This window comes from Danio aesculapii, chromosome 1 (genome assembly GCF_903798145.1).
Source record: "Danio aesculapii chromosome 1, fDanAes4.1, whole genome shotgun sequence".
NCBI classification, from domain to species: domain Eukaryota; kingdom Metazoa; phylum Chordata; class Actinopteri; order Cypriniformes; family Danionidae; genus Danio; species Danio aesculapii.
Window position 1 is genome coordinate 3,285,158 of NC_079435.1, and position 15,478 is coordinate 3,300,635.

Here is a 15,478-nt window from a genome sequence, read left to right on the forward strand (position 1 = left end):
TTCCTTGCTCTGTTAAACATCTTTTGGGAAATATTTAAAAAAATAAATACAAATAAAATAAAAGGGGGGCTAATAATTCTGACTTTAACTGTACAAGGATCTAAAAGACACAACGTCGACTCGTCCAGCACAATCTCCTCCTCCAGCACAGCGAACATTCAGCACAGTTGACAGGGCTCGTAGAGTTCATGAAGCTGCTGCTTACTGTTTCAAAAATATAAAACAGCAGTGTCAATAATAAAGTGGGGTCCCATTTCTTAGGGGTAAAGCCCTTCCCCTTCACACTCTGTTTCAAGGGCCAAGGGGAAGGGGAATGGAAATGGTAGGAGTACAAAAATAAAATTGGGATTGGGCCTAAAGCTACATATATTAAATACATATACAGTGCAAATGTCTCCATTAATATACATTTCAAAAATACTACTCTTGCTGTAATTTAATTTTAAGTGTTTTCAAGGAAGAACATGGTCGTTTATATAATTATTAGCATAGTAACAGAAAGAAAGAACACAAGAAAGAGTCTTCTACCGAGTTTGAACAGCTTAGATTGAGTAAATCACGTCAGAAGACAAACAAATTGGCTTTTGTTTAACACAAAACTGGAAATTCTGTCATAATTTACTCTCCCTTCACTTGTTCCAAACCTGTTTGTCATTTGTAAGCATGCAACCCTTGACATCTATAGTATGTGTTTTACAGTGGTGTAGTACTAAAAAAAAAAAAGGTGGTGTACTATTACCCACCCAACCCGCCCATGCTGTATTATAATTTTACCTGAATGTTTCAGCGAGATATCATTCGGTTCACTTTGAAAAACAAATGAGATGAGAGTTAATAAAACATTTGGTATACAGGTAAAGGGGATGCGAATACATGTAAATTAGGGAAGTCTAATCAGCAAAACAAGTGAGTATACCGAGGGTATACACAATTATTGATCCTCAGAAGTCGTAATACCCAGACAGCTAGTGGAAAAAAGTAGGCATACTGAGTATACGTGCCTATAGCCCCGACTACACCGCTGGTGTTTTACCTATTACAGTAGTCGATGGTTACAGGTTTTCAGCATTCTTAATGTTTGATTCATAGCAAAAGTCTCATGAAAGACTTCTAATAAAATTCTTGAAGGTAAACAGGCCAGTCAAAAAATGCTCGGGGGAAATTCTTCACACACAATAAAAGGAGGAAACCAAGAGATTTTTTTTTACTTTCTCTTTCTTCTGACTGAACTCAGTGAACCAGTGCCTTACTGTTTTTGTTATAGCGTCCTCTGACATGTACAGTGATTGATTTACCTGAATTAGCTAAATAAATATGGGGTTCAAGACAAACTGATTGACAATATGTGAAGACAGTAAATGCTGTTTCTAAACTCTAAAGAAATGCTGGGTTACTTAAACCTAAATTGGGTAAAATATGGACCAACCGAAACATTGGGATGAATTTGGATGCTATTAATTTCATTAAAAAAATAAACCCAGCAGTTGGTTTAGTCTGTATTACACCCAAATAAGCTAGCATTGTTTAGAGTGTAGGGTATTTTTACTTAGTTATTTTTCACATTCGGCTGCTATATTTGGCTTGTGTTTTCCTGTCATTACACAGTGTTATTAAAAAGTGTTTCTAGCATGTGATGTCCTATATTGAGTTGATTTTTGTTTTATTTAAACCGTACACTAAAAAATGTTGGGTGGTCGTAACCCAAGATTTGGTGACATATGGACAAACCCAATGTGCAGTTAATTTTTTTTTATATTAAATTTAAATTATACCCAAAGGTTGAGTTTGTCCATGTTTAGCCCAACGTTGCGATACAATAAGCCATTACTTTTTAGAGTGTAATAATATTAGTAAAACACATTAAATCCTATTTGTTAAATCTAATAAATCTACTCGTCATGCTCATTTGAAATGCAGCATTTTTCTTCAGTGTGTTGTGGGTGTTTCCTCATATTAAAGGCGGGATGCAGTGAAGACTATATAAGTTCCTCTTTTTCAGTTCATATTCAGATGAACCGTGGCTCTGAGTGACTGCAGGAGGCAAAATGGCATCAAGTGAAGAAGGTCAGTCTAAACTAATCTAACATACACTAATCTAACACACACTCACTCAATTCTGCACTATTAATTACGGCTGTTGACCACATCAAATACTGTAAATATACTACATTATTGGCCCTTCAGTGAAATTCGTGGCTAATGGTTTTGTAGATATTTTGTGCCTTTTATTAACAGTTTTCACAGTATTTGCTGTTATATTTTTCATAAACATGAACTCATCTCATTTGGAGAGTTTGTTGATGTGACATAAAGCACATGTTTTCAAATGTTTGGCATTTATTCTGACTCTCATTTTGGTCATTTTGAAAGATGAAGATTATGAAGACGATTACGAAGATGATGATGATGTAAATGATGAGGAGGAGGAAGATGAAGATGAGGAAGATGATGATGAGGAGGAGGATGATGATGAGGAGGAACATGAAGATGAGGAGGATGAAGAAGATGATGATGAGGAAGAAGATGATGATGAAGATGATTATGATGAGGAAGAAGATGACGATGAAGATGATTATGATGAGGAAGAAGATGACGATGAAGATGATTATGATGAGGAAGAAGATGATGATGAAGATGATTATGATGAGGAAGAGGATGATAATGAGGAAGATGATGATTATGATGATGAAGAGGATTATGATGAGGAAGAAGATGAAAAAGATGGTGACAAGATCTCTGGTATGTGGATATCACCTAAATGTGCCTATATATAGAATTATATCACCTTAGAATTATAAGGTACTATCTGACATTTTTGTCAAAATTGAGTTATTCACATATTCTTATTAAATGACAACTTATTTACATTATGGGATGTTTTTTTATAAGTTGTTTACATTTTATTTAAAAAACAAAAATGGTTTCTCTATAAAGTTGAACTCTAGCTTGGCTCTATAAGGTTCTTTCTGTTAGCCAATCAGCATTTTTTATTGCACGCACAAGGACCAATCAGGATCAGATTTCTTTGTAATTTCGCTGGACTGCTGCATTGACAGCAGGAAAGACCAGAAAGACAAAATCACACAAAATCAGAGTCGACTAAATAATGCCACACCACACAAAACTGAGAAGAAACCTGAAACTAAAAACATGTGCGTAAATGTGATGATTTAGAAGCATTTTTTGACACTGGGATGAAATGTTAAATTTTACATTGTTGAAAAAGAAACAGTTATTAAAGAAATGTTATATATTAAATGTGAAATATATATTTTTATATATATATATAGTCAGTGAAACACTTTTCAGTGTTTATTAAACTCATTTGCTCATTGCCTGTTTTCTTTTAAAGTCTTTAAATTTGATATTAAGCCTTGAAGGACAAATACTCAAGTGAATTCATAGGGCAAATAATAGAATACATATAATTCAATAATTCATATTAAGCATAAAATTTAATAAATATTAATATATTAATTAGATAAAATTAACATCTGCACTGGACAAAATACTTAGCACAGTCTTGTGTGATTAATTTAAACAAGAAAAATTTTCATCCTAAAACATGAAATAAATGTTATTGGACGCAAAACTGTAAATTTCTCAAGCATCAACATATTGTTACAACACCAACTTATATTTTTTATTGTATTTCTTGATAAGTAATGCTTCAATGAATGATCTGCCAGATAGAAACGTATAATTCCAAGTGGAAAATGACTTTTCAGAATTAGAAGGTTCTATCTGTATTTACCGTGTTTTTTTACTCCAATTTGCAAATGTAAGAGAACTTTGATAATTTGCACTTAGAGTACATTTAGGGTCTCTGTCATGTTAATGAATGAAAGAGAAGTGTTACACACATACTGTTTGCTATATGGAATGCAAAAACTTTGAAGCTCAATATCTTAAAATCATTCAGAACGCAGATAAAACCTTATAATTCCAAGGTGACGATATATACAACAATTCTGTCTGGTTCTTGAATCTGATTGGCTGATAGCCATGCGATATTTTGCCAGTAACATCACACAAAGGCCTCTTCACCCTTCACCTCTGTGTATTACTCCGCCCACATGCAGCCTGCAACAAGCAGAGACGCTACAGTTTGACAAATATTACTGTTGTTAGACAACAAAATGTACTTTTGAGGCTTTTTAGTCGAGAATGTAGTTGTTTAGATTGCAACTATGCAGTTTATTTTTAAGAATAGTGCCTATTTTAAAATATTTACAATTTCTGAGAAAGCTTATCGGCTGCCATTAGCCTGCCATAGTGTAGTAGACCAAAGACGGTTGATGTTGTCTATCCACAAGATGGCGCCAGGACTGCATAATAAGCCCTTGCTTAGATTTAAACTGTTGTGTGTTTTCTTGAGCGCGAAGCTGAAAAACAGAAGCGTCAGGTCAGGAACTTTAACGTGTGCCTCGGAGAGGCACAATTGAACGTACGTTAGAAGAACAATCACTAAGAAAACAGGCCAATTAATGCCTATGAGGCAAAGGACAGTTCCACAGGTGCTGGTGATTAGTCATTGGTAGAGTATATAACCAGCACACATAGAAGTGTGCAGTTAAACTTTTCACTTCAGACAGCCTCGCAGAGTGACTAAAGAGATAACATCTGCAGAGCTGAATCCAGAGAGATCAAGCATCAAGAATCCAGTGTGATGACTCAAGAAGCAGTGGTCAAGCTGGGTGATTCTCTGGTCCCTGGGCGTTTTGCTGGGTACTTCTAAATGAACATATTTCCCCTGAGAGAGCAACACGTCTGTTTCAAGACGCTGTTCTCACCATGTATTTCTGGATGTGGTGGTTTCTATCTCCAGATGATAGGCACAGGTACTGCATTACAAGCTGGGGATCTAGCATGTTGATGCGGTGTTCATGGACAGCTCATGCTCTCACTGTGAGACTGTCAGCTTTCAGAGTGGAATGCGTGATCATATGCTGGCCATGCTGAACAAGGGCAGTAGTTCCCCAGGCTTAAACATAAGCTCTGCACGGTCGTCGACTTTGCTCTTATAACACTTATGACATCACTTGGTGGGCTCAGAAGACTGCTCCTCTGCCGGGCCCACCAATTGATGGCTGTTCATCGCCAAGATAGTTATTCCATCACGGCCTAGCTCCCTCGGGCAGAGTTTACCTTATCTCGGGAGGGAACTGGATGTGGTTTCCTTTATGGTGCACCTTACCAAGAGTCCACCAAGCTAGTGCTGTCCTGTCTGATACAATTCTGCAGGTTACAGTGGTTCCACTAAAGTTTTCAGAGGCTCCTAGGGCATATGATGTTTGTATCATGTTGCTCAGATTGCAAATATGAGACCACTTCAGAGCTGGCTTCACGATCAAGTCCTTAGATGGTCATGGTCATGGAGATACAATGGGTGACCATTATCCTGTTGTGTTGCCGCACCTTCAGCACCTGGATGGGCGTTGCTGTCTACGGGCCTGGGTACCCTTAGAACAAGTGCCCAGTCATGCTACCACTCTGACAGATGCTTTAAGTACGAGCTGGGGGGCTGTGTGTAACGAGCATGTAGCTGCAAGTTTGTAAACCAGACTTCAGTTGTATTTGCATATCAAGTGTCTGGAGCTGTTGACAGTGTTTTCCTGGTCCCTACCGGCCCAGGTCTTCCTGCTGCTTGTCCCAAGTCTGCCATCGCCTTTAAATGATGCCAGGGCGAGCTGCTTCCCCTGGTTATGAGAGTACACTTGAAGAGGGGTGCATTCTTTTGGGCGTGAGTACCTGATGCCTCTCTAACAGATTCTATAGTGCTGCGGGCCGGGTGATACCTAACACATCCATAAGATTCTTACCTTCATGTGGAGCTGGTTTCCTCCCGATTACTTGATACGTGTGCTTATTCAACTCTGTTTAGCAAGTTCCCTAGTTCCTCCGAGGCCCTAGCACCCGACCAGAGGAGCTTGGTGCCTGGCTCAGTGCGATGTTGGTATGCTCATTCGGTCTACCCGCTTAGTGAGGATTGATGCCAGCTTTGCGTGGTCCCTGATGGCGATCCCATTTGTGTCATTCAGCCATGATGTGTTCCCCTTTTCCCAGGCAGACCCATGTCTTCCCTACCCGCTAACCAGCTTATCTTATGTAGTGCTTCCCCTGGTTAGGGTTTGCCCATTTGTCACCGGGTCTCCTCATTGAGTAGCAGGTGGCCTCCACAGGTGTCCTTCTCCCTCAAGACTGTGCTTGGCAAACTTCTCACCAAAGCGCATGATGGTCTCAGCTGCTGTGAGGTTTTCCATACACTCTTCCAATTGTGCCTCTCCTAGACACATGTCGAAGTTCCCAACGTCCATAACCCATATTATCTGAAAGAGGGAACAAAGTTATGTGTGTCTCTTCTGCCACAGCAGCTGGGTCTCCAGTCTAACTGCACCCTCCTATGTGTGCTGGTTAGCTGGTTATATACTCTACTAATGACTAATAACCAGCACCTGTGGAGCTGTGCTTTGCCAACTCATAGGCATTCATTGGCTTGTTTTCTTACTCTTAAGAGTGATTGTCATCTAGCTTGCTCCAAATCGTGTTTCTTCTAGACACACATCGAAGTTCCAGTATCCAGGTGAGCTAAACCCATAGATGATCATTTATTTTTCACTTTAGGTTACTAAATACTAATTTCAGTAGTATTCTTTTATAATTATATAAATGAGGCTCACTGTCTCATACATGTACTTTCTAACAAGATAACTAAATAACATCATATTAACATCTAATAACATAATCTCTTTAAAGATAAGCAGGTGCAGGAAAAAATGCCAACAGAGAGCCAGAAAATGAAGGAGTCGGGGAATGAAAAAGCTGCTAAAATTCAGAAGAATCAAACAAACAAAGAAGCCGCTGCAGCTGACACAAATGCTACAACTCCTAAAATCCAGAGGGAACAAACAAAGAAAGAAGCTGCTGCAGCTGACACAAATACTACGAAGCCTAAAACCCAGAAGAAACAAACAAAGAAAGAAGCCACTCCAGCTGATACAAATACTACGAAGCCTAAAATCCAGAAGAAACAAACAAAGAAAGAAGCCACTGCAACTGTTACAAATACTACGAAGCCTAAAATCCAGAAGGAACAAGCAAAGAAAGAAGCCACTCCAGCTGACACAAATACTACGAAGCCTAAAATCCAGAAGGAACAAGCAAAGAAAGAAGCCACTGCAACTGATACAAATGCTACGAAGCCTAAAATCCAGAAGGAACAAGCAAAGAAAGAAGCCACTGCAACTGATACAAATGCTACGAAGCCTAAAATCCAGAAGGAACAAGCAAAGAAAGAAGCCACTGCAACTGATACAAATACTACGAAGCCTAAAATCCAGAAGGAACAAGCAAAGAAAGAAGCCACTCCAGCTGACACAAATACTACGAAGCCTAAAATCCAGAAGGAACAAGCAAAGAAAGAAGCCACTGCAACTGATACAAATGCTACGAAGCCTAAAATCCAGAAGGAACAAGCAAAGAAAGAAGCCACTGCAACTGATACAAATGCTACGAAGCCTAAAATCCAGAAGGAACAAATAAAGAAAGAAGCCACTCCAGCTGAAACAAATACTACGAAGCCTAAAATCCAGAAGGAACAAACAAAGAAAGAAGCCACTCCAGCTGAAACAAATACTACGAAGCCTAAAATCCAGAAGGAACAAGCAAAGAAAGAAGCCACTTCAGCTGAAACAAATACTACGAAGCCTAAAATCCAGAAGAAACAAACAAAGAAAGAAGCCACCCCAGCTGATACAAATACTACGAAGCCTAAAATCCAGAAGGAACAAGCTAAGAAAGAAGCCACTCCAGCTGACACAAATGCTACAAATCCTAAAGTCCAGAAGAAACAAACAAAGAAAGAAGCCACTGCAACTGATACAAATACTACGAAGCCTAAAATCCAGAAGGAACAAACAAAGAAAGAAGCCACCCCAGCTGATACAAATACTACGAAGCCTAAAATCCAGAAGGAACAAGCTAAGAAAGAAGCCACTCCAGCTGACACAAATGCTACAAATCCTAAAGTCCAGAAGAAACAAACAAAGAAAGAAGCCACTGCAACTGATACAAATACTACGAAGCCTAAAATCCAGAAGGAACAAACAAAGAAAGAAGCCACTGCAGCTGACACAAATACTACGAAGCCTAAAATCCAGCAGGAACAAGCAAAGAAAGAAGCCACTGCAGCTGACACAAATGCTTCAAATCCTAAAATCCAGAAGGAACAAACAAAGAAAGAAGCCACTCCAGCCGAAACAAATACTACGAAGCCTAAAATCCAGAAGGAACAAACAAGGAAAGAAGCCACTGTAGCATCTCATTAAATATTTAGCTCAACAGTTTTCCTTATTATTTATGTCATTATTATTAGTAATTGGATCTGTAAATATATTGGTCTCTTCTTCAGCATGTTCAATACTTGTGATTTACCAATTCAACACCACTCTGCATCAGCTAAACCGTAGATCATTTAACACCATATATAAATCCACATACAGTTGAAGTCAGAATTATTAGTTCTATTGTGAATTGTTTTTTCTTTCCCAAATATTTCCCAGATGATGTTTAACAGATTCAGGATTTTTTCACAGTATTTCCTATAATATTTTTTCTTCTGGAGAAAGTCTTATTTGTTTTATTTCAGATAGAATAAAAGCAGTTTTTAATTGTTTTAAAGTCATTTTAAGGTCAGTATCATTAGCCCCCTTTTGCATAGTCTACAGAACAAACCATCATTATACAATAACTTGCCTAATGACCCTAACCTGCCTAGTTAACCTAATTAAGCCTTTAATGTCACTTTAAGCTGTATAGAAGTGTCTTGAAGAATATCTAGTCAAATATTATTTACTGTCATCATGGCAAAGATAAAAGAAATCAGTTATTAGAAATGAGTTACTAAAACTATTATGATCAGAAATGTGTTGAATTTATTTATTTATTTGTTAAACAGAAATTAGGGAAAAAAATAGGGGGTGGGTGGGTGGCGGGTAATCATTTTGACTTCAACTGTACATGCAATTATACAGCTGAAAATCTCTGTAATTTGGTTAAATTTCCATATTTATTAAATGTTTTGATAGTTTGAATGTGCAAATTTGTAAAGACATCAGTCTTATTGAAATCCTCTTAAAAATGAATACAAAAATAGATAAATAATAATAATAAAGACATAAATAACAAAAAACTGTAAAATTGCAAATGATTTAATTTTTTACTGATCATAAGGCATAATAAACTGATTAGTTCTAGTGCAATAAATGGTTTATGGGTTCATGAGTGTTGTCTTGTAATAATTTCTACAAATTAAATAAATTAAGTTTTCAATATCTAATGCTTGTTAGATTTAAAGTCATACGGGTTGAGTTTAATTAGTATTTTCATTTTTTGATATGCATTTACTCTGATTCTTCTGCCTTCTGAATTCTTTGTGTTTAAATAAAAGCCTTCCTGAAAATCAGACTTTTGTTTTAAGTTGATTCCTTATACAGTATGTAGACTCATACAGAATTGTGTGTGTGTGTGTGAGTGTATATATATATATATATATATATATATATATATATATATATATATATATATAGTTGAAGTTTTTTCACCTAATTTCTGTTTAACGGAGAGCAGATTTCTTCAACACATTTCTAATCATAATAGTTCTAATAACTAATTTATTTTGTCTTTGCCATGATGACAGTAAATAATATTTGACTAGATATTTAAGACACTTTTATACAGCTTAAAGTGACATTTAAAGGCTTAACTAGGTTAATCAGGTTAACTAGGCATGTTAGGGTAATTAGGCAAGTTATTGTATCATGATGGTTTGTTCTGTAGACTACTAATATACAGCTTAATGGGGCTAATAATCTTGACCTTAAAATGGTGTTTAAAAAATTTAAAACAGCTTTCATTCTAGCCAAAATAAAACAAATAAGACTTTCTCCATAAGAAAAAATATTATCAGACATACTGTGAAAATTTCCTTGCTCTGTTAAACTTCATTTGGGAAATATTAAAAAAAGATAAATATATATATATATATATAAATATTCATTCATTCATTTTCGGCTTAGTCTCTTTATTAATCTGGGGTCGTCACAGCAGAATGAACCACCAACTTATCCAGCATATGTTTTACGCAGTGGCTGCCTTTCCAACCACAACCCAAACACCCATACACACTTCTTCGCACACACACTACACTACAGCCAATTCAGCTTACTCAATTCCCCTAAAGTGCATGTGTTTGGACTGTGGGGGAAACCGGAGCACCCTGAGGAAACCCACACCAACACGGGGAGAACATGCAAACTCCATACAGAAACGCCAACCCTAACCCTAACCAGCAACCTTCTTGCTGTGAGGGGATACCCACTTCGCCACTGTGACGCCCCATATAGGTTTCTCCTTATTTATTATTATTACTTATTTATTTATTACTCTATTCTTTGAAATATGAGAAAAGTAAGTAATTTAAGTGCAGATGAAATGAGATACAGATACATTTAGCAAAAATATTGTTTGTTGTGTTGGTCTCTGGCCGCCATTACATATGCTTACAGCGCGCTCTAGCGGTCATTTACCAGCGCTGCATGAGAGATTATTTCTCCAATAGTCTCTGTATAATAAGCTGAGGCTGCATATTTCAGAGATGCAATGGCAGACATAATGCATACAGCTTGAGCTAGTGACGTCACTGAGAGGGGCGGGATTAGGTGTCCTCATTACAGTCAGACAAAGTGTCTAACCAGAATGCATTGCTTTTATCAGCCTATTCTTGCATTTTCACTGAATTAGTTTTAATTTATCATCATCGTATTGTGGATCATTTTACAGAAATGTCCCCTTTTGTTGTGGCAAAATGTCTAAAAATCTATTTATTTATTTTTAGACATTTAAACCACATTTGGCTTTATGAAAACACATAAATGACAGCTGAATGATTTTTTGTATATTTTTGTACATTTATTTAAAGATCGTGTTCCATTAATTATCATTTATAAAGGGTTTATAAAGCATGAATAGTCCTCACTTTAGATTAGGTCACAAAACTGCATGAAGTTGACTTAATGAAGTATTTATTAACATGCATAGTAACTATTATTACATGCCTGAATAATAAGAATTATAAATGTTCACTTGAACAGTTTATTAATCATTTACTAACTCATTCTGAATGATCTTAAATAAACAACCTAATACTCTTAAATAACTCGTTTGCAAATAATGCAATACTTAATTTAGTAATGAAAAATAAATCATTAACAAATTATGAAAATACAATTATTAAGCACATTATAAATGTGGTTATAAGTCAAGAATAGAGCATTTGTAGCAGCAGTTATAAACTGCTTACTAACGTTTATTAATGTAGAGGTAATGCTTAACAGATAATGAATTCAGTCTTTGCTAATGCTTAATAAATGGCTTATAATGTGTAGTTATTATAAAGTTTTACCAATTCTTGCTTGTTTTTTTTTTTGTGTGTGTGCAGTGCATTAGTAAGCTATAAGGCCTGTGTTGTTCCTAATTCAATTCTGGCCTTCTGGATCCACCATTTTACATATTTTACATGTCATGAAGCTCTTTCTGTACAATCTGGAGATCTGAGATCCTGTGCTACATTGTTTAAAAGAAAATACATGAATTAACAGTATCTGTATTTCAGGATTAACTTGAAAATTCAACTCTGCAGTTCAACAAAGTCACGTTTATTGACATTTTAGTTGTTTGAAGCAATATCTGCCATTAAAGATGCTTTAGTTGTTTTTCCGCACTCGAATTTCACAATAAGTGTAATTGCATTTATGCTTTAACACATTTTAACACCTGCGTTTAAATAAATAAATATAAAATGTGATGCGGGGTTTTCCTGTTGTTGTTTGATATGTTGTTGTAAACAACTCTGTGTGTGAGTTCTTGTGTATTCATTTGAATATTATATGAATATTAGCTGAAAAAGAGAAGAAGCGAAAATATTTCCTCATTCGATGAGCAGATAATATTATAAGCACAACATCCAAACGATCACAGAATTTTTTACATTATATTGTGGGGTTTTTGTAGTGTATTGTATGTTTTTGTATGTGTTTTTATTCAGCAGTCTAATAACAGCTTATGCTAATTCCTACACTGTAAATAATTCTATGATCAATTATTCCAGACAGCTTACGTTTTTATTCCTTCGAAACTTATTAAACTTAAAGTTAATCATGTTCTAACTTAATTTTATAAGCTGTTGCACAAGCTGTTTTAAGTCAGTTTAACATATTATAAGTTCAATGTACTCATAAGGTTAATTTGATTCAGCTTAATTTATTATTATTATTATTATTATTATTATTTACAGTGTACACAAAGAGAGACTAAATCAAACCACTTGGCTGTTTTTCATATTTCATATTCAACACTGATTAGGTTCGAGTTCTTTGTTGTGTGTATTTCTGCATTAGGCACAAGATTTCCTCTAATTTAATTCATCTGTCTGTGTAATTCTGCTTTATTTAACATGAAGGTGATAGTTCTGATTCTTCTCTATCATTACTTTTATTCATTTGAATATTTATTTGAATATTTGCTAGACGAGACAAGAAATTAAAAAAACGATTTCCTCATTATGAGCAGATGATATACACTGAAAAAAATTATTCAAAGATGATTCCTTGGATTTACTCAATTTTTTACGTTAAGTGGTTATAAACAATTTGTTTGGGCTGAATTTAAACAAACAAATTAAGTTGAACATTGCTCAACTTAATTTGTTTGTTTAAATTCAACACAAATAAATTGTTTGTGTTTTGCATGCAACACTTTTTTCTGTAAGTACAACATCAGAATTGTCACAGGATTTTTCTCGGTGTAGTTGGCCGAATGTCAGCTCATATCAGGTGAGACGCATCTTTGATACATGAGTTCGCTGTAAAAATGGCAGTATATTAGCAGATTTCTGTATTTGGTGATTCATGTTTTTATTTTTCCTCATTTATTTCTGCTTTTAAATTGCATTATGGGACCTTAATCTTTCTTCTAACAGCTTTTAATGTCAAAAAAAGTGATCTTTATGAACATTTTAAATAGTGTAAAGTGATAAATTACTATTATTTATAATAGTACATTAATATTGATTGTCTAAAATATGATTATGAACATGTTTGAAAGATAGCAGCATTTTTTGGCACCAATGACACCAGTCGTTAAAAGAATCAAATTAAATTTATGTTTAAATACATTATATACAAATACATTATTATTATTATTATTTATTTTTGCTATTTTGCTTCTGTCTGGCTAAATTTATGATTCTCATTTTTATTCTGTGTTGATTTTGATTTATTTTTCATGTGTGTTCAGCAATTAAAGTTTTTTAATACTTGAAAGCGACAGATTTAAGTGCTAAATGCTGCTTTTGTAGAGATTAGTTTGATTGATTTATTGATTTTTACACTGATTTTGATTGATTTTACCATCTGCTGTTTCCACATTCCCAATCATCATTCTCCTCCTCGATACTCATTTTTATTTTATACTCTCCTAATTTATTTCCGAAAATCAATGCGTGATCTGGTTTGTTAAATTCTACACGCAGTGAACAGCCAGATTGCGTAATGATGTTCATTGCTTTTAAAGGTAAATATTGTTTTCTGACTTTGTCCACATCTTCTTCATACAGCTTAAATGTAAAAATAAAGCTAGAGAGAAACAGGGGGAGGGAGACAGAGACAAAGAGAGTAAGTAGGCCTCAAAGAGCCTGGGAGCAGTAGAGCCAGAGAAGATAACCTCCAGAGAAGGAGAGGAGCAGAGCTCAGGAAAGCAAAGAGAAGAAAAAGACCAGCTAAAATCTTGCAATGTGAGCTTTACATTAAACATTCGTTAGTTTTAAGCTTCATTCTTCCAGATTCTGGAAAACTTCATAACAAAATATATTAGGGCTGTCAAAGTTAATATGTCAATGCATGCAATTATTCTGAAAAGGTTAACGCTTTAATATTACTTTAACACAAATGAACTGTTTAAGGTTTGACTCCAGCTTCTTGCCGTCATTGCAGCCGTGTCATTGTGTGATGGATAACAGGATAATATATTATGGACAATTTGTCTCGTTGTAGGGATTCCCATTGAACATATCCAGTCTAGAGGAAAATGATATATTTGCCATGAATAATGGCTGTGTGTTATGAAAAGATTCAAGTGTAGTCAGTGCATTATTTACTGAATGCGACTTGACTAATTGTGTGTCTGTTTTGTGTGTGTGTGTGTGTGTGTGTGTGTAGATGTACTGTACTTGTGGTGCATTTTTATGTTCTGTACATGAGGTGCACATATGTATGTGTGTGTGTGTGTGTGTTTGTATACGTGTTTTGTGACATATTAGGACCCAAATCTATATAACTACATAGACATGAGACAGATATTACTATAAAGTGGTGAATTATGAGAACATTGCTGATGTCTTTATTTCTCCTAAAGCTTATAAATTACACAGAATGAGTTTAATTTCAGAAAGTCAAACTGTACACACTTCACTGTGAAGGTTGGGTTTAGGAATATGGAGATAGAAAATGCTGTTTGTACGATGTAAGAACAATGTAAACCTATGAGATGATCCTACAATTCACAAAAACAAATACGTGTGTGAATAATGTGCGTGCATGCATGTGTGGTCCATGTATCTGTGTGTGCATGTTGGTGGTGGTGGTGGTGGTTGTGCGGCGGGAGGGGGGCGTTTCAACATTATTTGAATTTCAGTCATACCAAAAAAAAATACCTTCAGAAAAGTGATTTCTCAGTTCTAAAGAAAAGAAAAGGTCTTTAAGCAAGAATGCATGCAGGAAATGAACTTGGATAATCTGCCCTATAGCTGTCACAGAGAAGGTTCAGTTAATGACACAGCTGCAAAAATGCACAGCTACTGTATACCTTTGCATTGCTGCTGGCTGATTTTCTTCAGTAAAGCGAGGAATACAAACAAGTTGTGTGAAAGACTTCACTTCAGAAATGTGGACGCTCAACATGTTTTGTGTTTGTGCTTAATAATGAAAGCAGAATAACATGAGCTGCTGTTGTTTTCATTTTTAAGATATGGATGTGAAAATGCTCCTGAATTACTTATTTACTGTTTACATTTAACCGTCAACAATTGAAGGCTTTAAAAATGGTTTTGTACAAAATTGAATAATTAAACAGTTTTAAACAATGGCTATGACATTTTTTTCAATACATTTACCAAGTTTGCTAAACTATTAACACACATAAAAATACACAATTGGCAAAACATTTCAAAAAATATCATGTTCAAAATTACACATTGTAAACTAAACCCCAAAACTAATGTTCAAAATACAATAATGAATAATACAATACACCATGTCCAACAAAACACTGCAGACATGTTTTACATTTAGTCACTCATTTAGTCAGTCAACACACTGACCAAAAAAAAAAAAAACACACTGTCATCAGCTGAAATTACAGAAAC

The 15,478-nt window shown here is 35.4% G+C and overlaps 1 protein-coding gene across 2 annotated transcripts; it reads left to right on the plus strand.

Moving 5' to 3' along the window:
- Nucleotides 1-2,016: 2,016 nt before the first annotated feature.
- On the plus strand, nucleotides 2,017-8,729 carry LOC130222928 (uncharacterized protein DDB_G0286299). Of its 2 annotated transcripts, none has more exons than XM_056455555.1 (3): nucleotides 2,017-2,064; nucleotides 2,371-2,739; nucleotides 6,757-8,729. In XM_056455555.1, the coding sequence occupies exons 1-3, from the start codon at nucleotides 2,046-2,048 to the stop codon at nucleotides 8,325-8,327; spliced, it is 1,959 nt and encodes a 652-aa protein (XP_056311530.1). In that variant the 5' UTR covers nucleotides 2,017-2,045; the 3' UTR covers nucleotides 8,328-8,729. The 2 variants fall into 2 exon arrangements, with proteins under 2 accessions (XP_056311530.1, XP_056311540.1); XM_056455565.1 differs by having other exon boundaries at nucleotides 2,028-2,064; nucleotides 2,377-2,739.
- Nucleotides 8,730-15,478: the final 6,749 nt, after the last annotated feature.

What these genes read in the sequence shown, in the direction of transcription:
- LOC130222928 (XM_056455555.1), top strand. An exon ending in AGATGGTGACAAGATCTCTG is followed by an intron (nt 2,740 to 6,756) that starts GTATGTGGATAT and finishes ATCTCTTTAAAG; the next exon opens with ATAAGCAGGTGCAGGAAAAA.